Source organism: Triplophysa rosa, linkage group LG14 (assembly GCF_024868665.1).
Source record: "Triplophysa rosa linkage group LG14, Trosa_1v2, whole genome shotgun sequence".
In the NCBI taxonomy this organism is placed as follows: Eukaryota; Metazoa; Chordata; class Actinopteri; order Cypriniformes; family Nemacheilidae; genus Triplophysa; species Triplophysa rosa.
The window spans coordinates 11,130,658-11,154,448 of record NC_079903.1 but is presented as its reverse complement, the minus strand read 5'-3'; the positions used below and the strand labels follow the sequence as shown (position 1 = coordinate 11,154,448).

General features: G+C 43.0%; 1 protein-coding gene across 1 annotated transcript in view; it reads right to left on the bottom strand.

Moving 5' to 3' along the window:
* The window catches only part of LOC130564463 (alpha-2-macroglobulin-like protein 1), a 58,974-nt gene extending 53,079 nt beyond the window's left edge, over nt 1–5,895 (bottom strand). Inside the window, 16 exon segments of the mRNA XM_057350542.1 lie at nt 998–1,223; nt 1,333–1,462; nt 1,541–1,619; nt 1,735–1,914; nt 2,022–2,171; nt 2,266–2,411; nt 2,540–2,603; nt 2,739–2,936; nt 3,013–3,033; nt 3,067–3,234; nt 3,407–3,516; nt 3,596–3,701; nt 4,218–4,335; nt 4,426–4,510; nt 4,591–4,759; nt 5,809–5,895. Coding sequence (XP_057206525.1) covers nt 998–1,223; nt 1,333–1,462; nt 1,541–1,619; nt 1,735–1,914; nt 2,022–2,171; nt 2,266–2,411; nt 2,540–2,603; nt 2,739–2,936; nt 3,013–3,033; nt 3,067–3,234; nt 3,407–3,516; nt 3,596–3,701; nt 4,218–4,335; nt 4,426–4,510; nt 4,591–4,759; nt 5,809–5,895 — 2,037 coding nt within the window.
* Nucleotides 5,896–23,791: the final 17,896 nt, after the last annotated feature.

Below are 23,791 nucleotides of genomic sequence, written 5' to 3'. Positions count from 1 at the left end.
TGGCAAGACCAGTGTTCGAGGCTGCCAGTCCAGAGCCTGCTCGCAAGATGGCCGCCAGCCCGGAGTCTCCAGCCATCATGGTGGAGCCAGCGATCATCTCGCAAGTGGTCCCAAGTCCCGGAGGTGTCCGTTCCTGAGGTTCTGCCCTTGGAGTCTGCTCTGCCGGTGGTGGTTGCTGCCTTGCTGTGTCTCTGGGCTGTGCGCTGTTCATCTTCACCAGAGGCTGTTTCTGAACCCACTGAGACCCCAGCCTCATCCAAGATGGCCTAATCTGATCTCCCTACCTCGTCCAAGATGGCCGCATCTGAGCTCCCTGCCTCGTCCAAGATGACCACCACTGGCCGTCCAGCCCTGCCTCCAGCTCCGCTCTGGACTCTAGCCCTGCCTTCAGCTCCGCTCTGGACTCTAGCCCTGCCTCCAGCTCCGCCCTGGACTCCTGCCCTGCCTCCAACACCGTCTTGGGCTCCAGCCCTGCCTCCTGCTCCACGGCCCAGGCCCGCCTCCTGCTCCACGGCCCAGGCCCGCCCCCTGCTCCACGGCCCAGGCCCGCCCCCTGCTCCACGGCCCAGGCCCGCCCCCTGCTCCACGGCCCAGGCCCGCCGCCTGCTCCACGGCCCAGGCCCGCCGCCTGCTCCACGGCCCAGGCACGCCCCCTGCTCCACGGCCCAGGCCCACCTCTGTCATGATCTGTTCTGTTTTTCCCCAGTTTATTGTGGACTTTTATTTCTTCCTGTTTGATTTTGTAGTCCTTTGTAGTTGTTTTTGTTCATTGGTTCTGTGATAATCGTTGCCCCAGGTGTTTCATGTTATCTCATTTTCCAAGTGTATTTAAGCCCTTGTGTTTCATTTGTTGGTTGTTAGTCATTGTTGCATGTTGCCTCTTGTCTCAGATTATGGATTACCTTGTTTTGTTTTATCTTTTTAAATCTTTAACTGCATGAGGATCCGCTTCTTGCCTGGTTACTCTGCCCGTTGTAACGATATTAGAGTGACTTACCATAAAACAATTAGAACAGCCGTTTACAGTGGCATTGAGAGTGAGTTCTTCTCCACGGATAACACTGAGAGCCTGGGGCTTGACGTTGACAAAGAACGGCAGATAGGCTTTGAGAGCAGTGCTGGGTGCCACTCCAACACCAACTGAAGATGTGCAGAAAGCATCTGTGGTCCATTCAGTGATGGTGTCAGGAACAGTCTTTTTAATTGCGACAGATCCAGATTTCCTAATGAAATAAAACATATTGATGTAGGACTAATTGCATGAGTAATTATTTATTTGTATTATAAAAGGGAACAGAGATATAAATTAACATTAGTGTAAGCTATACACACCCCACAGGCACAAGATCCCATATCCAAGTTTCTGGAAAGAACTTGTGGATTGTATTCTTAACAGTTTTTTCCACGGCTGGACCAATAGCTAAACCTTTTCTTATGGCTTCGGGTTGAAGAGCACCTGCACCTATTACAACAGTTTGAGGTGATAGCGTATAGATAGTAAAAAAGAAAGTAACAAATTCTAAAAACAAAGATTACTTACCCATAGTCCTCAGAATCATATGATAACAGTCAACAGGTTCTTTCATATCAGAGTTGGTAGCAATTTTGACTCCAATTGCCTAGGAGAAAGCAAGCATGTCTAATTATTTAATATATATATATTACATAAGAATAAACAAACAACGAATGCAATAAGAAACGGGAGGTATCTAAAGTAGTAATGAAATATCTTACTTTAAAGGCACTGTATGCATTGTTTTTATTGTAATAAGGGTAAAAATAGCGCAAGCGTCTTTCACTGTCAAGCATCGATGGGTAAATTGGTTCCCTGTCCTTGGATATACAGCCGTAGTTATACTCCTCAACTTGATATGGGTAACCCACCAACATTTGTACTGGTAACATTTCAAAAACCTATAGATTTTTTAAACAAGTTAATTCACCAATGAATTGACTCTCCAATTTCAAATATAAAGAACATGTAGTGACAATCCAGACATATTTTTAAGATTATAATTTACAGAGGCGGCGTTGAGTTGTGCCTCTGGTCTCAACAGCAGCATGCTCTGATCAATGGACCTGACGGAACAAAGGGAACCAGGCGGGGCTCTTAGGTTTAAAGTCACAGTGTCTTTGGGCAGAGCCGTGGAAGATGAGAAATTTACGGACACCTGGAGCACAGATACACATTCGTCATACATGAAGGTTTATTGAATAAACTGATGTATTGAATGAGTATTGAGATTCCATGCTGGATTTTCTGACCTTGTTTGGCAAGCATTGTTCAATGGGGAAGTTCAAGCTGTCTGCTACTGTTTCTCCATTGGGAAGAATTGTGTACACTACCACCTGGGCGAATGGAGACAGGGCTACTGTATTTTTTAATGTGAATGACAATTTGCCTTCGTTTTCTGTAATAAAAGGAAAGAACATTTGTAAGCACGGTCAATGAAAGCCAATGAGGCACTTATAAAATATATAAAAAATGTTTTTGATGTTTTTTGAAAAAAAAATGTTTTTTGTGATTTCCACTTCCTACCTGTTCTCCATTGCACTTTGACAGAGACACAACCATTTTGAGCCATACAGCCTTTGGAAAAGACCTGAAACACCCAAGGTGGAAAAATATTGTGTGATAGTTATGAAATGCTACCAAACATTGTTGTTTTAACATTCGGCTGACATTTATCCAAAGCAACTAGTATAGATTACAGATATAGATTTAGTGTTAAACATACCATGTAGAAGATATCCAAAGTTTTCAGTTTCAGTGCACTGCCCTGAATGATGAAACTGGCCTTCACATCTGCATCGCTCAAACAGCTCAATGGTTTTGGAGTCGAAATTAACTTTAGAAAACTTTTGCTTTTGGAGTAGAAGGGCCGTAACCAGAGACTACCTCCATTATAATATGTTGATGCAGGCCAGAAACCATTCTGGAGTTTATTCTCAACATAGCGAGCCTAATGTACATGAATGAAAGAATGAATGACACACCCCCTTCTACTGCACATCAAAGTTACTGTATAATGACTTCTAAATAATTGGTTGAAGAACAGCACCAACCTGTAAATAAGCAGGTTGGTTCGACCAATTTGTTGTGTCTAAGGAGAAGTGAGCTGTACCGTTGCTGTCTGTCGTAAGTGTCATATTTACACTTTTGGAATCATAATTTGTAACGAGATACACTGATTGACCTTTCAGCGGTTTGGAGTATACATCACTGACCAGAAGCTGACAAAAAAGCATGTGAAGAAAGACATGAAAATCAAAGTAGCTGTTTTGGCACCAAAAGAATCTTGATCTTGTGGTTTTGGTACTGAGATGTCTCATATATTGGTCTTGTTCTGACTCTTGACTACATCTTTCATTACAAACTGTCAACAAATAAACATGATCATCCAACCTTTCCCTCAAAGGGAATCCCAGGCTTGTATATGTCTTCTGTGTCAACAAAGGAAACTGTGATAACGTCACTGCTATATGAAACTCCGGCTGAACCCTCAACAGTTATCCCTGGAACAGAAGATCATGCTTCATTAGTCCTTTTAGGACAATTAAAATGGAGAAGAGCAGTTTTGTTTGATACTCTTACCTGTTCCATCCTCTTCTACTTTGTAATTCACTTGAAAATGTCCTCCTGGACTCATGCTATATTCAGTCACATTTATTACTTGAGAGGCACAGCCAGTCTTGTCGGTCTAAATGAAACAGAAATCATTTACAGTACATGAAGTGAATACACAAATGTAGACTCACACATGATAGTTGGTGTAGGAAGGTTTTATGTGCGGTTTATTGAACATTTGCATGTTTGCCAAACATGTCAGAAATGCTGTTTATATAATAATTGTAAAATATGAAGACTTCAGATGCAAAACCCTCTAAATTCATCAGACGACTTTTAGTTTAAATGAGCATTTTTCATCAGGAATGTCAGTCTGGTATTTATTAGGTTTTGAACAAAATGTATTTAAGTAATGTATACTATGTTGTGGAGAGCATTCTTTCAACATAGTGATCTCATTTTTGGCTTTAAGAGGGCTTTGCATCTGAACTATTCATATATATAACACAAATTTAAGTTACAAATATTGAAGATCTTTGACAGTTCATTGGTATTTCTTGGATATTCTAATTGTTATGAAACAGACATTACTGATTACTGAATCAGGAAAATAAATGATTATTAACGTATTTTATAGGCTGTAACAAACCTTTATGACATAGTTTCTGCATGTTTTAGGTATATTTTGCCAATACCAGTAATAATGATAGTTTCTTGCACACATTTCAGCAGTCACAGACCCCTGTACACCCCTCCCATAGATGTATCTACAGATATAAAAAAGATCGATGTATTAGGCCGTTAATATTGTGGTTTACAACTCAATTATCTGCAAAGTTCTGTATAAAAATGCATACTGAGCACAAATGTTCAGCATGATTTCTTTGTTCATGGGAGTTAGAATGGGTGGAAGTTTCGCGTTGACTTCAAATTTAGGCAGAACTACAAGAAAGAAGATGAGACGAGTTTAAAAACAGGACAAATTATGAAAGAAACTTTCAAAGCAGATTTCTAGTTCTTACCATATCCTATAATTTCAAAGTAGTGTGTTGTTTGTTGGTTCTTCTCATCCCAAGCAGTGATGACGTAGTTGCCCTCAGTGGCCTGCGGTGTCATGCGGTGGAACAGATCTAAAATGCCATCCTTGGTGGTCTGATTCCACCACTGACCAATGCGGTTTGACTTGGGATCCTAGAAGCAGCACATAATGAAGAAACCCAGTGTAATGAAACTGCAAACACAGTTAATGTAGAAATAATTTATTATTGATTTTATACTATATATATATATTTAGCTTTCTTGTAGCTCAGTGGTTAGAGCATGGCGCTAGCAAATGCCAGGGTCATGGGTTTGATCCCAGGGAATTGCACATAGTCAGAAACAAATGCATAGTACAATGCAATGCAAGTCGCTTTGGATAAAAGCGTCTGCCAAATTCATAAATGTAAATACTGTACCCGGATTTCTATTGTTTTAAACTGCAAGAAAGAAGAAAAAAAGTTCAGTTTTATCAAAAGTGTAATGGTGACATAATGCTTGAAATATGACCATATGATTACTCTATAAAGCTGTGGTGTACAAGCACTTTAACATTACTTAACCCCTGCTTCATTTATCACCAAATCATTTCTTACTGTTTACCATTACAGAAAATTACAGGATATTTTTACTGACTATACTACAGACAAAAGTGTTACAAATATTAAATAATACCTTCTGATTGTGAGTCAAAAAATTGGAATCCAAAGACACGATGCGAAATTTTACTGGGAAAGACAATAATTGGGAAGACAGAATATTAGCACATAAAGTGAAAACATGGTAATATGAATGCATAGCATGCTGTAAAAATCAAGCTCAGACTTATTGGAGAAGCATTTTGTCTGCCTAGCTAGCTGTAGCTGTAGTAAACTTGCTGTGTGTTCTTGAACTGGACTAGTAGCTGTTTGTTAACAAAGGACGATTGAACTTCCTGCACTGCTTTTCAGGTAACTGTTGTTTAAGTAGCTGTTGTTAGCACCTAGCCATCTAGCTTGAGCTAATTTTCACCTTAAGTCACTTTTAGTCACTTTGAAGCCTTGAGCTGTTAATTGAGTAAGTGGGCTCAGCTGTGAAGCAATCACTGACCCATTAAGCAATCAGGGAGCCTGCATTATATTAGCACTGATTTATGACGCGGCAGCCCTAGTGTGCAGCCCTCCTCATGTGAAGACCGACGAGGTAAAGACCTGCGACTCTACCTGTGCGACTCTAAGACCGATGAGGTAAAGACCTGCAACTCTACCTGCGCGACTCCACCGAGTAAAGACACCGGCAGTGCACGCCATGTTAAGCTTTGATTTGATTTTTTGTTCCCTTACTTTCCTACTGTCTATTGTTTTGTTCTGTTTTGCTACTAACATGTGTTTCCAGTACATTCAGACTGTCCATCGTAGACACACTCACAAACATACACAGCGGAAACGTCAGCACCATGTGCGGTCACTCTGCTCTAGCCCTCCACAGTCTGCTTGTCTGGCTGTTTGGCTCTAATCACCATCACTTATCCATCAAAAATACACCGTGTTGTCATCTATCACCCTCCAGGTCAACTGGGAAACTTCTTAGAAGAGCTTGAGCTTCAGAGTCCTCTATCCCTGAAGATGGCACTCCACTGGTAATGCTAGGCGACTTCAACATCCACCTAGACAAACCACAAGCAGCCGACTTCTTAGCTCTCCTCTCCTCCTTTGACCTTCACAGGGCCAACACCCCTCCCACCCACAGAGGCAGACAACAGCTAGATCTTGTTCTGACTCGTAACTGCACCGATAATAATATTCTAGTTACTCCCCTGCATGTCTCTAATCATTTCTTTATAAAGTTCACTGTAACACTCCCTATAATCTCACTACCCCCCAACCCTGTTTCTTTCCGTCGTAATCTTCGTTCCCTCTCTCCCACTTTCTTTTCGTCCATGGTGTCTTCCTCCCTACCCACCACAACCCTTTACTCATCTCTCAACGCTGAGGAAGCTACTGAATACTCTGTACAACCTTAACCTCCTGTCTTGACAGTGTCTGCCCTCTTACCTCTAGGCCTTCACGTGCTACATCCTCTTGCCCCTGGCTTTCTGAGACTCTTCGCGACCATCGGACCAAGCTAAGGGCTGCCGAGAGGAAGTGGCGCAAGTCTAGAGACCCTGCTGATCTCTCCAAGTATCAACATCTTCTTAACTCCTTCGCTACTGATATATCTACAGCAAAAACCCAGTACTTTCAAAACAAAATCCAAACTCTCTGTCCCCCTCCACCTCCCGCCAATACCTCACTGACTGGCAATTCTCTACTCAATGCATCCCTGATCTCTCTCTTACCCCTTGCTATCCTCAACTCCCTTCTTTCTCTCCCCTCTCGGAGACTGATGTCTCCAAAATTCTCCTTTCCACCCAGCCTACTACATGTCCCCTCGACCCGATCCCTTCCCACCTCCTACAGGCTATCTCTCCATCTCTACTGCCTCAACTCGCACACATCATTAAAACCTCCATCACCACTGGTACTGTCCATACCTCATTTAAACAAGCCCTGGTAACACCTTTACTCAAGAAACCAACACTCGACCCCTCAGTGATCAGCAACTACAGACCAATCTGACTCCTGCCTTTCCAAGGCCCTCGAAAGGGTAGTATTTAACCAACTCTCTGGCTATCTCTCACAGCACGACCTTCTGAACAGTCAGCAATCTGTCTTCAAGAAAGGACAGAGCAGGAGTCACGTAACGTTAGGCGAGAGGTATGACTCGCAAGCAGCCCTCCTGTGAGACGCGGTAAACAGGACGATGACGGACTAACTTTTATTAGTTTCATTTCTGACATTTTGCTAGCACGAATAGGACCACCATTTCAAAAATACAGAGGCAAGGGCGGAGAAAAGCGCGTAGGAGAACAGCGTCTCTGTAGGTTAATATTGTTTCACTGAATTTCTCTTTTTTTGTTATGCAGTTTTAAAATACAACACATGAACATGTTTGAATGTAGAAAAGCATGCTTGGGCATCTTACAATGCACCAATGTTTTTGTTGTGCAGTTTAAAATACAACATCAACACGTTTAAATGTAGAAAAAAACTTTGGGTGTCTTATGGAGCAAAAATACAACATACGGGCTCCCATAGTTAACTTAGGACCCTATGATTGAATCACAGAATCCAGGCATATGTTGCTGTATAACGCGGCAAATGTATTATTTCAAAAAGTAGCACCGAACAGCTAACACAATTCAAATTGTGCATGAGTAACTTTAGAAATATTCAGATGGTGTGTAAATATGTAATCTGCAATTATTTTGCGTGTGCTCGTGGAGCTTTAAGAGAAAGCATGCACATGACCTGTTTCATGTGAGAAAAGCAACTGTCAAACCAAACACCCTTTGCGGCGATCCGTCAAAATAAAAGTCCGGTTATCTTGAACAAGTTATAACACACCCACATTTTACCACACCATCCCTCTTGATTTTTTTTATAGTTCAACCACTGAGTATATTATTTACTTTAGTAAACTAAAGCTCTAGTAAACTAAACTAAATGTGCTAGTAAAATTATACAAAATTAGAACTTATTATAAAAAATATTACTTACATTTAAGTAGACTAAAAAACAAAAACAATTGTATTTCTATTTTTATTTTTCCCTGTATGGTTCAACATATCTTATGCAGGTTTTTAAATATAGTTTATAAGTGAATACTGTAGTATACTGAAGTATTTTTTCATGTGGGCAAATATATTGTATAGTAAAGGACGGAAAACACAGAATCCAGAAAAATTTAAACAGAAAAAACGGAATTTGGGAAAAAATCAAACGGATTTCTTATTTTTGTTGTGTCATCCCTCGTATTGCAAGCCACATCTCTCCGGCCCCTCATTTGGTATGCTTTTGATGAACTGGCCTCCATGACAAACTAATTGAATAGCCCTGCTTTAAGGTATCCTGGAGAGGCGAGACATCCAGATCTCACCAGCTGACAACTGGAGTTCCTCAGGGATCAGTTCTTGCTCCTCTCCTCTTCTATATATACCACCTCCCTGGGTCCAATAATTAAGGCACATGGGTTCTCTTACCATTTTTATGCAGATGACACGCAGCTTTATTTCTCTTTTCAGCCAGATGACCCAACCATCTCTGCCTGTGTCTCTGCCTGCTTTCTGGACATCTCTTCATGGATGAAAGAGCATCACCTACAACTCAACCTCTCCGAGACAGAACTCCTGGTTATACCAGCCCAGTCATCAATTGAACACCACCTTACTATTCAGCTCAGATCCTCAACTATAACACCCACCAAGTCTGCGAGGAACCTGGGGGGTGATGTTCGACGACCAGCTGAAATTCACCTCCCACATCGCAGTAACCTCTCAAACTTGCAGGTATGTGCTCTACAACATCAGGAAAACCAGGCCGTTCCTGTCGGAGCATGCCTTTCAGCTGCTAGTCCAAGCTCTGGTCAAGACTAGACAACTGCAATTCTCTACTGGCCAGCCTTCCAACCAATGCAGGAAAGCCCTTGCAAATGATCCAGAATGCAGCTGCACATCTAGTTTTCAATCAGCCTAAAAGAACCCATGTAACACCCATCCTGATTTCACTTCACTGGCTGCCAGTTGCCGCCCGCATCAAATTTAATTGCTGACACTGACCTTCAGAACAATAAAGGCAAATTCGCCCCTTTACCCTAACTCACTGCTCCAGGTATACATCCCCTCCCGTCATCTTCGGTCTGAAAATGAGCGACGCCTGGTTGTTCCACCACAGCGAGGCACCAAATGGCATGCAAAAACCTTTACTTATTCGGTTCCCCTTTGGTGGAATGAACTACCAGCCTCCATCCGAACTGCAGCATCCTTCACAAGTTTCAAAAAACAGCTCAAAACATTTATGCATTTGGCAGACGCTTTTATCCAAAGCGACTTACATTGCATTGTATTATACATTTGTTTCTGACTATGCGCAATTCCCTGGGATCGAACCCATGACCTTCGCATTGCTAGTGCCTTCGCATTGCTAGTGCCATGCTCTGACCACTGAGACACAGGAAAGCCATACTTGTTCCGCATTTATTTGACAAATCAATAACTCTGTATGTCTGTCTGTCAAAATAAAAACCTTTTTGTTCATTCTCTCCTTTGCTTACTCCAGCTTTAATCCGCCTAGTAGCAAGGCCTTGTAAACTAATGTAAATGTAATAAATGTATTGACAAATATGTAAAAGCACTGACAGTTGAGGCTCTTTTTATAGATTGTTGATAATAAAGCATTACCCGTTTCTCCCGGCTTGTAGATTGGCTTGTCTGTTTGGATGAAAATGAGCTTCTTTGGAGGCTTTATGAGAATCTGAGTTGTTTCGTCTAATTGTGTTGAAGCTCCTTCAATTTTAACATAGACAGTTGCCACGGTGTCTGTAAGCACTACAGGGACCTAGAAGAGCCAAATGAGGAACAGGAACTTGAATACTAAGATTAGTGTGTGACTAACCCAAACTCTTGCATGTGAGAACTTTAAATACACACTCTTAAAAAAAAAGTGCTTCAAAAGGTTCTTCGATGCCATAGAAGAACATTTTAGTTCCATAAAGAACCTTTAACATCTGAAGAAAAAAGTAAGTGTCAGGGGTTGTGGACAGAACCCAAGCGCAGACAGTGAAAGGGTTAACAGAAAAGACTTTAATATAAAATAGACACAAAACAAAACCCACGAGGGGGCAAAAACACAAGACAAAGAATTAATACTTGACAAAGAATAAAAACACTGACTAGACAGACTAAGATCAAACACTTGACAAAAACACTGACTAAACTTTACTCAAATATCAACAGGAACAGGGTATCAAGACAAAAATGTATCCTCATTAACAAAGGTATTTAGGCAAAACAAACTGCATAAGACAGAAAACACAGGGCATTAAATAAGTGATCATTAACAATCAATAATGAGGAAACGAAAGGGCGGGACCAAAGAGAGCACATGGCATGCCAAAACAAACAAAGCCATGTCTCTCTCACACTGAACACGTGGGTCTGTCATGATCCTGCAAAAGGGGCGAAGGCAAAACAGGGGACCAAGATTGTTGTGCCGGCTGGAGAACTGGCTGGACTGCTGGCTGGAGTGGCCGACTGCGAAGGAGCGGTGGGGGGCGTGGGAAGCTCTGCGCCAGGAGGAGTCTGAAGATGCGTCCCCATGAAGCTCTCCTCCCCCGCTTGCCACAGAGGCTGGTTGGAGGACCAGGGACTGTGTAGCTTGAGGCGGAAGGTGCTGAGTCCCCCAGGGTGGTGGTGGCCAGGATCTGCATCCAGGCAGGAACGGGAGGAGCCCCGAAGGCAGCTTGAGGAGAGGCCATTGACCAGCTCCTCTCGAGAATGCAGCCAGTCCACGAACTGCCAAAATGGCTGATATATAATCTCCTCCCGTTCCAATAAAGGTGGAGGATCGTCAAGACCAGCCACCAGGTAAGCACTGACCAGCACCTCAGGGTAGGAACCCCTCTTTTTCTCCTGGTCTTGGGTTTAGTCCTGTGGGGGACGATGGCCCTGGGCAGGAAATGGACCACCGTCAGCATGGGACTGGGTCTAGACTGACTTCCACCACCCTGGATCGGCTGCGCACTGCCACCGCATCATGGTGTGTTAGCTGTCTGCTGGGTTCTTGATAGGCGGTTTGTTCTGTCAGGGGTTGTGGACAGAACCCAAGCGCAGACAGTGAAATGGTTGACAGAAAAGACTTTAATATAAAAAGAAACACAAAACAAAATCCACGAGGGTGCAAAACCACAAGACAAATAACTAATACTTGACAAAGAATAAAAACACTGACTAGACTGACTAAGATCAAACACTTGACAAAAACACTGACTAGACTGACTAAGATCAAACACTTCACAAAAACACTGACTAGATTTTACTCAACTATCAACAGGAACAGGGTATCAAGACAAAAATGTAGCCTCATTAACAGAGGTATTTACGCAAAACAAACCGCACAAGACAGAAAAAACCAGGGCATTAAAGAAGGGATCAAATCAAGAGGGGAACAGGTGCGGGGCATGAAATCATTAACAGTCAATAATGAGGAAACGAGAGGGCAGGAACAAGGACGAGACCGGTTAGAGCGCATGGCATGCCAAAACAAATAATGCAATGTCTCTCTCACACTGAACACGTGGGTCTGTCATGATCCTGCCACAAGACTAAGAAAAACACGATAAATGAGGCAGAATCATAACAGTAAGAAAGAGATGGTTCTATAAATAACTTTTGGCTAAATGGTTCTTTGTGGAACAAAAAATGGTTCTTCTATTGCATTGCTGTGAAGAACCTTTTCAGCACCTTTATTTTTAAGAGTGTAGTAACATCCATAAAATACTCTGTGAGTACATGGATTCAATAGTTAGAGGACAAATTTGGGCAAGATGCATACCCAATGCCTACATATTATAAAGTTAAGTTGTAGAAAATGGCTTGCATCTATTGATTAATAATTTATTTTACTGTACTTGTGTTTTTATGAGAAAAATTCTAACGCATATATGATGAAAAGGGATTTGTCCATCTAGCAATACTGTAATGCGAAGTACTGACCTGGAAAGGCACACACTTGTAGAAATTCCTTCTAATGGAGTTCTCTTTAAGAATGGTCACATTTCCATTATCTGAGCTCAAGGTTACCAGTAAAGAAAGGGTTGTACTGGGCTCATGGATATGTGCACACAGAGTCTCTGTAGTGCCGCTCGCTGCCTGAGAAGTGACTGCCACCAGGTATGTGCTGAAAGAAGACAAAACACAAAGAAAACACTGCTTTAGTATAACTGTTCTGAACTAGGAACTGCATTATTATGATTATAATTGTGCCTGCATTAAACAGCTCTCTTTAGTTCACTTGCTGACTGAAATGAAAGAAATGAGACTGAACAAAAAAATATTGCATATGTTAATTGGTTGGTGCAATAATTAACTAAATTAATTAATCAACATCAAATAAATTATAAAACAAAAGATGTTTTTAAAGGCTTCTGAAATACATAAATGTATTGATTATACATTAACAATAAGCAGTCTAGACTATTTCAAAAGCCCTTAAAAATTCCTCAAATTGCAGCTGGGGCAATTTGAGGGTCTTTTTCTGTAATTTGACTTTTGGCAGCTGCACTGTAAAACTTTGCTGTAGTTTTACAACTTACTGTAAATTGAATTTACAAATTTGTTTTAAACATTAATTTACCTAGTTCTTATATTTTTACCAGAAAACAAGACAAAAATGCTTAGGAAGAATGTCTTTTTTTGCAGTGTTGCTGTGCTAATGCCAGTAATGAGACCAGACTTTTGCTCATTTTGAATTGTTTTAATTTTGAATAAAAAACTTTAACTTAAATTAAAAACAATTCTAGGAAAGTAGTATTAAGTAGTAATTAAATCTACATTAAGTTAAAGTTACTGGCAAACCTGCTACAAAACTACAGCCAAGTTTTACAGTGTGGGGTGTAAAATTACAATGTCTGAAAAAAGGTACAATAAGTGTCACTGCATGGTACCCTTCAAAAAAGTACCATTTAGGTACAAATATGTATGTATTTGGTACCAATATGTACCTTTGATGTACTGATATGTTCCCTATATGTGCAAAGATTTACTTTTTGAGAACGTATTGTGACAGCTGTTTGTTTACACCTTTGTTCGACAGTGTAGTATTCCACATATCCGAAAAATATAATGAGAAACGTTCTTACGGGTCAGTCGCTCCACTTGAATCATATTGTAGCAGCAGTAGTGTCAGGAATGGTCCCAGCATTCGCATCTTGAGCTGTTGGTTTGGGAAATACATACAGGTTTGGTGAGCATTTTATACACCACTCTGGCTACTCCCTGTCCAACCCCACCAAGGCAAAAAATTTGGAAAACTGGTAAGAGGAGTAGGATGAATTTAACATATTCCTGCCTTTTACAGTATGTTATACATACAGTATATAATAAAATTTGATTATGGGTGAGAATTTTTGAAGAAGAAGACTTTGAACATCAACACTGCAACTGCAGATATTGTAAAGTATATGAGATTCATGAGAATTAATGTTGCACTTATATACGCAGTCAATGAAATACAGAGCAAATGAAAAGTTTTGCTTAAGTCTCCTGCATCACAAATATTTTTACAAATGCGGAAGACGCACAAATGTCTTAAAGTCAGCTTAAATTTGTCAAGTTTGCAATCAAATGTCAATATCATTGAAGATTTCAATATGATCTCAAACATTTATCATAAATGAATATAATTTATCATTTAAAAAAAATCCAAATTATTTTACCAATACAATCTATATTCGTTTTATCAGCCACCATTTTTAAAAAGTGCTTATTACTAAGCAAACCATGTGTATTAATACACTGGATATAACTATGTGCACTTGCGTGATGTTATTTTGTACCTATACAGTGAGGGAAATAATTATTTGATCCCCTGCTGATTTTGTAAGTTTGCCTGCTTACAAAGAAATGAAGGGTCTATAATGTTTATGGTGGGTTTATTTTAACTGATAGACACAGAATTTCAACAGAAAAAAATCAGGGGAATTTTTTTTATATAAAGGTTCTAAATTGATTTGCATTTCAATCAGTGAAATAAGAATTTGATCCCCGAGCAAAACATATAACTTTGTACTTGGAGGAGAAACCCTCGTTGGCAAGCACAGAGCCAAGACATTTCTGATAGTTGGTCACCAGGTTTGCACATGTGTCAGGATACATTTAGGCCCAATCCCAATTCTACCCCATACCCCTACACTTTCCCCTACCCCTCCGTTTGGCGCGTTCACGTGAAGGGGCATGGGTGTCTCAATTCTCTTTTGGTTGGAGGGGTAGGGCTAAGGGGAAGGGCCAGATAGCCCTTCAAATGAAGATTTTTTGGGACCTCACTTCAAACAAAGGGCTAAGAGAAATTTCCAACATGGCTGCTCACTGAAGCGAGCAGACCCATAAATGTAAGTAATTTTTGCCATTAGTAAGGATTTTTATGACAATTTTTCATTTTATGTATATTACATTCAATCTTGTGTTTGTATTTACGGTGATGTTCTTTTAACATTTGCAAAAAAATCGCTAAAGTTTGCTAGCGGACAGCACTGATTGCACGATATTAGAAAATATATTTTTATGTCATATACCCGGTGCATCGGCGCATGTCCTCTGAAGTAACGAGCTAGCAACAACATATATGATGATGTATAACAGTGTAGTAGTGGTGTCCCATTTCTTAGCGGAAAATTTGTAGCCCTTCTTGCCACTTTGTTTCAAGGGGCAAGGGGAAGGGGCGAGGGGTAGGCGAAGGGGTAGAAAATAGAATTGGGATTGGGCCTAAGTCCACTCCTCTGTGCTTCCGCCAGAGGGGGGACCCCGTGAAGGACTTTGCCATGGACTTCCTGTCCACCGCGCGCTACTCGGGGTTCACCGAGGCAGAGTTGAACAGCTGCCTCGATGAACCCTTCGAGCCAGCAGAGATGCGCCGGTTGATACCCCTGGGCTTCGTGGTCCAACTCGCGATGAATCGGGAACGTCCATGGCGGAGCCTCTCACGGGGCTGGCGACCATCCCTGTGGACAGCCCCTTGCAGGTCGGGGTTTTGGGTGTGGCCACACCGTCCACCTCAACTCCTGCAGCCTTGCCTCCAGCCAGCCTCGGTGGCAAGCGGGGGAAGCGAGAGTCTTGGGGGTCCTCGTCGGAGGCCTCCAACCCCGAGCCTGCCATGCCCTTCACCTCCTTCCTTCAGCCGACCACCAGATGGGTGGCTCGGCTGAAGAAGAAGCGGCAACGGAGGGGGGCACGGGATCCGGTGCAGCCGGTGTCCAGTCCTTTCCATTCGGGGATCCAGCCGGTGTCCAGACCGGTGCAGCCGGTGTCCAGTCAGGTGTCCAGTCCGGTGTCCAGTCCGACGTCCCAACCGGCGCAGCAGCCGGCATCCAGTCAGGTGTAGCCGGCGTCCCGTCCGGTGCTGCCGGTGTCCCAGCCGGTGCCCATTCTTGGTTCTGTATTTCTAGTCATGTGGCAGGATCGGGACAGAGCCCTTAGGTTCTATGTGAGAAAGCCATGAGTTGTTTGTTATGACATTTCATGTGTTTTCTCGTGTCTTGTCATTGGCCCTGCCCCTCTCGTTTCATGTATTGATTCCCTGCCGTGTCTTATGTTTCCCACCTGCCCTCGTCAATTATCCTTCATTTGTCTTCCCTTTAAATTGCGTCATGTTTCATTGTCTTGTGCTCTTGGATTGTGTATGTATGTGAACCCTGTACCTTGTGCTGTGTTTCGTGTGCGTTATCTACCTGTTCCCCGAGTTCTTGCCTGGTCTGTAAGTTTGATTTATTCTTTAGCCTTAGTTTCTGTTTTGCCCCATAGTGGGAAGTTTTTCTTTGTCTTTTTGAAAAGCATTTTTGGTTATTGTGTTTGTCCCCCATCGAGGGTTTTTGTTTTGTTTCTTAGTTAAATAAATCTTGTCTTTCTGTTAACCCCATGACTGCTGCCTGCATTTGGGTTCTTTCCACCGCTATTCATGACACAGCTGTAAATCTTTAAGGTTTCTTGGCTGTCGCTCAGTAAATTGGTGTTTTAGCCTCCTGTACAGATTTTCTATAGGACTAGGCTCTAGAGACTGGCTAGGACATTTAATGTGCTTCTCTTTAAGCCACTCTTTGGTTGTCTTGACAATATGTTTTGGGTCTTTGTCATGTTAAAGGCACATCCACGACCCATCTTCAGTGATGTAGTTAAGGGGAGGAGGTTCACGTCCAAGATTTTAAGGTACATGGGCTCGTCCATCAACCCCTCAATGCGGTGAAGTCATCCTGTGCCCGTAGCAGAGAAAAAGCCCTAAAGCAAAATGTTTCCAACACTGTGCTTCTCTGTAGGGATGGTGTTCTTGGGGTAAGAGTCAGCATTTCTCTCCCTCCAAAAAACAGGAGTCAATTTTGGTCCCACAGCACTTTCTCCAAACCTTTTCTGAATCATCTTGATGTTCATTGTCAAACTTCAGACGGGGAGGAGGACCTTGCTGGTGCTTCAGGATTTCAATCTATTGCGGCATAGCGTAATGCCAAATCATTAACAAGCTTCTTCCGTGTAGTTCTGGGCTGTTCTTTAAGCTTTCTCATGATCATCTTTACCCCATTGGGGAAATCTTACAGGGAGCTCCAGACCAAGAGCAATTGATAGTTATTTTGTATTCTATTTCCAAATAATCGCACCAACAGTTGTCTCCTTCTCACCAAGCTTCGGTCTGTAGCCTATTCAAGGTTTGTGCAGGTCTACAATCTTGTCCCTGACATCCTTTGAAACCTATTTGGTCTTGACCATGGTGGTGGAGAGGTTGAAATGGAAGATACAGATTGTGTTGGCAGGCTTTTATATAGAGTACATAACAAGCTGACTTAGGAGTACTTTCTTAAAGTGACAGGACTAATCTGTGGTCCATATAGGCACATAACCAATCTGTGGAGCCAGAATTCTTGCTGGTTTATAGAAGATCAAATACTTATTTCACTGACTGAAATGTATATCAATTTATAACCTTTATATACATTTTTCCCCAGATTTTTTTGTTGATATTCGGTTTCTATTGGTTAAAATAAACCTGGCTACCATAAAAATGACAGACCCTTCATTTCTTTGTAAGCAGGCAAATTTACAAAATCAGCAGGGGATCAAATAATTATTTCCCTTACTGTAAATGTGCTTAGTTGATCTGAGTCAGCAGGTAAATTGAATCATATGTGGAAATACTGAGCATGCAACTGAATTTTTTTATTTTTTATTTCAGATTCGCTTAATGGGACTAGGTGGTATAATCCCACTATTTCAGCACAATTGAATTGCTCAATAGGACATTTCCCACACCCAGGTGTGGCGTAACTTCACCTGTGATTGTGCTAAAAACCGTTTATTCCGTTTACAGTATAAGATGTGGATTTTCATAACAGGTGTTTTTATAATTTGGGTTGGTGCTAGGGAATTCTTTTGTGTCGACGATTTAAAACACTGCACCTAGAAATGACTCAATTTTGGTGCATCAACAACCATCCATATACAATAAGTGGTAGGTGTAGGCTATCTCTTCATATGTGATTCAATCTGGGAAAACCCAACGCATGGTGAAAATAGCATATTACAGATTTTGATACCATTTTAAAACTGTTTTTTATTTCGTTGTATATAACAAAAGATGGTTCCCTTTCAGTCTGTCTCTCGACGTTGTGTTGAGAGACAGACTGGGGTTTGATCTTGAGAACCTATCATCTCCGAGAGGAATTTAAAACGCCAATGAACTTGGCGAATGGCACGCGCACGCCAGTGATTGCCGCATGCATACGGGTAGAGGAGATGTCGGCGTCCATTCATTCATCTTTTTTTCTTCGGAACCTGCATGACTACATGTCAAGCTAATTCGTCTCAGAGACATCTTGCTACACTACTGCTGGGCTTGTGCAGTTTCTGGGCGTTTCGGCAGCAAGCCACAGAGTACTAAAAGAGCAAATTTCTCGCAGCTGCAGGCATGTCTTGCAGCTGTGTTCTTAGGTGTGACAGACTCATCCCTGAGTCAGATGGGCACAACACCTGCGTCGAATGTTTGGGGTTCAAGCATGCAGAGGCAGGGTTTGTCGATAACGTTCCCAAAACGTTCGCGGCTGAACTCGTGGTTCTTGGGGTTGGAGCGTGGTGAAAAGCCACGCCCGCCCCGGTTCCATTCTTCCCGGAGGTGCATGCGGAGCTCACAAGGTTGTGGAATGCGCCGTTCTCGGCACGTTCCCGGCCGACGGGCTCACGTTACCTCCCTGGACGGCTGGGCAGCCAAGGGCTATGTCGAGGTCCCCCAGGTGGAACGTGCAGTCGTGGTGCACCTGTGCCCGCAGACAGCTGCCACCTGGAGGGGTCGACAAAGACCCCCTTCCAAGGCTTGTAAGCTCTCTTTGACACTCGTGTTGAAAGCTTACAATGCTGCGGGTCAAGCTGCTTCTGCTCTCCACGCTATGGCGGTCCCTCAGGTCTTTCAGGCCAAGGCTTTGAAAGACCTGGATGATGGGAAGGCTGACCCCGGATGTCGCAGATGGGCGACACTCAGAAAGCCCGCCTTCTGGATGCGACCATCAAGCAAGCCGGGCTGTTTGGGAACACCGTGGAGGATGTGTCACAGCAGTTCTTTTCGCGGTGAAAAAGCAGCCTGGGGCGATTAAGCGCATCCTGCCCCGCCGCGACCCAGCCACCTTTTGGTTGTCGAGGTCCCGAGCGCAGTCTGCTCCCCAGCAGCGCCGCCCCTCCCAATTGATGGCCTGCAAGAGACACTCGCAGAGGAAGGCGTTTACCTCTCGTCAAAAGTCTGCAAGGAAGACCAAGCGGCCCTGACGGGATGAACCCGGTGAGAGCAACATTGGGCCCGACCCCTCCGGCCACCACATTGCTGACGGGTCAGAGCGGGATGCAACCTGCCGCGTCCCCACCAAAGCCGGGCCCTTTTCAGGGCCTGGCGCCCACTCTCTTGTGAAAAGAGTTTCCTCTCTCACTGGGTTGTGTTCTCTCTCCGCAGCACTCTCGACATGACGGTGTCTCGGGCGAGTCCACACTGCGCTGCCCTCCACAACCTCCACTGGACGAGGTCGCCGCCCTTCTGGCAAAGGCTGCAATAGAGCCCATCCCTCTGGCCGTGATGTCTTCCAGGTTTTACAGCCTGTACTTCATCTTCCCCAAAAAAGGTGGGGGGCTGCACCCCATTTTGGATCTACACTCCCTGAACAAGCACCTCCACAGGTTGCCGTTCAGGATGCTGACGCAGAAGCGCATCCTGGCGTCGGTTCGTCATCAGGATTGGTTCATGGAAATCGACCTGAATTACGCGTACTTCCACGTCTCCATCCTGCCTCGACATCGGCTGTTCCTACGGTTCACGTTTGAGGGGAGGGCGTACAAGTGCAGAGTCCTGCCCTTCGGTCTGGCCCTGTCTCCATGGGTTTTTACCAAACTCACAGAGGCTGACCTAGCTCCCCTCAGGGAGCAGGGCGTGCGGATACTCAACTATCTTGACGACTGGCTTATCTTGGCTCACTCGTGAGATCTGTTGTGTACGCACAGGGATCTAGTGCTCCGTCTGGGTCTTCGGGTCAACCGGGCAAAGAGCAAGCTCTCCCCAGCGCAGAGCATCTCTTATTTCGATATGGAACTCGACTCTGTCCCTATGACAGTGCATCTCACCAACGAGTGCTCACAGTCGGTGCTGAACTGTCTGAAACACTTCAGATGCACAGCGGTCTCCCTGAAACTTTTTCAGAGGCTCCTTTGGCATATGGTGTCCTCGGCAGCAACCTTAACCAGACAGCCGATGCGCTCTATCGTCAGGGAACGCTCCACGGAGACTGGCGACTCCGTCCTTGCGCAGTCCACCTCATATGGGAGTGGTTCGGCCAGACGCAGGTGGACCTGTTTGCCTCCCCGGATTGCCCGCTTTGGTACTCCCTGTCCGAGGGCCCCCTCAGCACGGATTCCCTGGCACACAGCAGGCCATGGGACAAGCGGAAGTACGCCTTCCCCCCAGTGAGCCTCCTTGAATAGGTCCTGTGCAAGGTCAGGGAAGAGGGACATCAAGTGCTGTTAGTTGCGCCTTACTGGCCCAACCAGACTTGGTTCTCAGACCTGGTGGCTCTGACGACAATCCCCCCTGGCCGATTCCCCTGACGAAGGACCTTCTGTCGCAGGGGAAGGGCACGGTGTGGCACCCCAGGTGTGGCACCCCCTTCCCGAGGGGAAGACCCACGGAGATGCCCGATCGGGTCTGTGTTGTCCTTTCTGCAAGAGAGACTCGAGAGCCATCTCTCCCTGTCCACGCTGAAAGTGTATGTAGCCGCGATTGCCGCTCATCACGATCTCGTGGTTGGGTAAGTCTCTGGGGCAACTCAATCTGGTCACCAGGTTCCTTAGTGGCGTGAGGAGGATGAATCCACATCGACCACGCTCCGTACCCTCTTGGGACCTTAATGTGGTCGTACAGGGCCTTGGTATGGCCCTTTTCGAGCCTCTGAGAGATGCCAGTCTTCCTCACCTGACGATGAAGATGGCACTCTTGGTGGCGCTCGCCTCCATCAAGAGGGTAGGGGACCTCCAGGCATTCTCCGTGTCCCACGAGTGCCTAGAGTTTGGGCCGTCTTATTCTCATGTGATCCTGAGACCCCGGCTAGGCTATGTGCCCAAGGTTCCCGACTGTAACCTTTGTTCCCTGATGGAGGGAACGAGACGTTGTGTCTTCCTGCCACAACGCTTCGCCGGCCCGCTCCAGTGACCGGGAGATGTCTCTCTGGTTCTTCAGCCCAAAAAGATGAATGAAGGGACGCCGCCATCTCCTTTTATACCCGAATGCACAGGGCGGAGACTGGCGTGCGCGTGCCATTCGCCAAGTTCATTGGCATTTTAAATTCCTCTCGGAGATGATAGGTTCTCAAGATCAAACCCCAGTCTGTCTCCCAACACAACGTCTCATTCCCTCCATCAGGGAACAAAGGTTACAGTCGTAACCAAGACGTTATCCGAAGTCGGCTGATCGCTATGATTTTCAGAAAGGGAATTTTGAGAAAAAAAGGTTTACAGTAAAGTTGGACGATAAAAAGAAAAGCACAACAGTCAAGTATCACAAGTGAAAGTCACTTTACATACTTTGACAATTAATATAAGAACATTCCCTAGTGTTGAAATGTATATAGAATATACTGCATGAAAATTGTTTGAATAAAGTGAAAGTAATGCATGGGCACTGCATCACTAAACAATGAGACTATTAACTTTACCCTGAAGAGGACAGCAACTTAGTAAGTAGTGAGACACGTTTTCCGTTGTTTATCATGGGCATAGTCTCTGAACATATGATCACCCCATGTATGTTTGTTTTTCGCAATCGTGTTCTCCCAGTGCTTCAAATGGCGAGAGTGATAACACTGTATAAAAAATGGCATATCTATAAGCGCAGGACTGGCGGAAAATGCACATAGTTTGCACAGGACTGGCGGAAAATGTTAAAGGGATCATATGACATGGCTAAAACGAATATTATCGTTTGTTTTAGATGTAATGCAATACACGATTTAAGGTTAAAAAATGCTGTATTTTCCACATACCGTGCATGTTCCTATCTCCTCTTTGACCCGCCTCTCTGAAACGTGCAGATTTTTTGCAAAGCTCATCGCTCTGAAAAGCAAGGTGTGATATGATTGGCCAGTTAACCAGTGCGTAGTGACTGGTTGAATACTGCAAACGTGTGATGGAAATGTAAATGTAAATGTAAGCAATTGTGCTGACAGGTACACCCACCTTACTTGCGTATACATTTGGGCGGTCTAAAGTCAAATCATACCACGAACTGACGTAGATTTGTGGGGGTGTGGTCACACGAGGCGTTTCAGGCAGGTCTGGGTGAGAATTCGCTTATAGATAGAATGCATATTTTGTTCCGACAATAATTTTTGCAATTTTATATGTCTAATACATGCATGCGCAATTTATAACACTCCAAAGACACAGAAAAACACGTATGCATGCCATATGACCCCTTTAATTGATGCACCTTCATTCTACATATCATGTGGTTTATTTAAATTAAAATGTATTAAATAAATGCCCTGTATTTTGGTGCTCCAAATGTTTTGTATATCTCATCAGCACCTCAATGTAAAAATAAGGTGCATGGCCAATCAAAAGTGAGAATGCGGAAGTTACTTTTAACACAGCCGAGTGGTGACCAATCAAATCAAAGAAGACAGTGAAGGTTCAGAGTGCAACACACAACGTAAGTGACTTAACAAGCAATATTATACAACTTTTTAATGATAGAAATGTTGAGTGACAGTATCCACTGATGCAAACTACAAACACCGTTTTAGATGGAAAATATGTCAATTATGTGTATTGATGTAATGTAATTCGCAATTAACAGTGTGACAAGACTAGAGACAGTAACAGAAACGTTTTTAGTTTTTTTATCAGGGATGAGATAGGAATAAATGTGTGCATATTGTGAATGAATTTAATGGTTACCAAGTCTAAGAAAATTATTCATTAAATCATTCTCAGACCTTAACTAAAACATTGTAAACTGTGTGGCTTTGAAAGTCTCAGTTTGTGGTAAGCCTATAAAATTTAAAAACGTATTTACAAATGTATTATTTAACAATACAATTCTAATAGACAAACACTTTGTTTATTTGTTAGTATCTTTTTTATATCTTCCTTTGTGTTCAGCAGAACTAAGTAATTGATACTTGGGTGAGTAAATGATGACAGAATTTTCATTTTTGGGTGAAGGGTCCCTTTAAACATTTGCTTGCCACTATAAATATTTTAAGCAATATTTTAAGCAATAAACAAATTAATTTTGCCAAGATATTTTCAGAGATAATAGACAAGACGTTATAGAATAATAATTGAATGAACATCCAACATGCAAATAGGAATAAACTCAGAAATAGACAATAAATATTTCAATTTCAGATAAATTAAACACACAGTAGTCAGAGCTTTACAAAGTCAGGAAACATCATGATAAATGTGCAAAAGTTTCAACATGAGTGTTCAGCAGACTCAGCACCGACTCCTTAGTCGTCGGGTTCTGACACAACTCTTGACGTCATACTGTGAACTTTAACCTCTTAGCCCCAGAAACAAGCTTGTTGCGGCGACACACCTTACTATTTAAACACACACCTCATTAATTAGAGCTAGATCGCCTGAAACAAGCTAGAGAAAGATACCAAATATACTTTTATTTTTAAAATTTACTCACTGGTGACAGATATTTTTTATTTCCTTGTTTATCATGAAAACAAGCAATACAGACAAGAAAAATTATGCGGGAGAGCTTTGATATACAGTATATATAAAATACATTTAAAAGCCATTCGAAACTTTAAGGGCTGATTTTTTTTGTTTTTAAATTAAAATAAATTTTTCCCTGTAATTCATTAGATATTATATATATGCATTTGGCAGACGCTTTTATCCAAAGCAACTTACATTGCATTGTATAATACATTTGTTTCTGACCACGTGCAATCCCCTGGGATCGAACCCATGACCTTGGCATTGCTAGTGCCATGCTCTGACCACTGAGCCAGAGGAAATTCATAATTTATTGCACTCAAATCTGATGTACTGCTAAAGTACAGATTAAAGTCCAGCCAATTTAT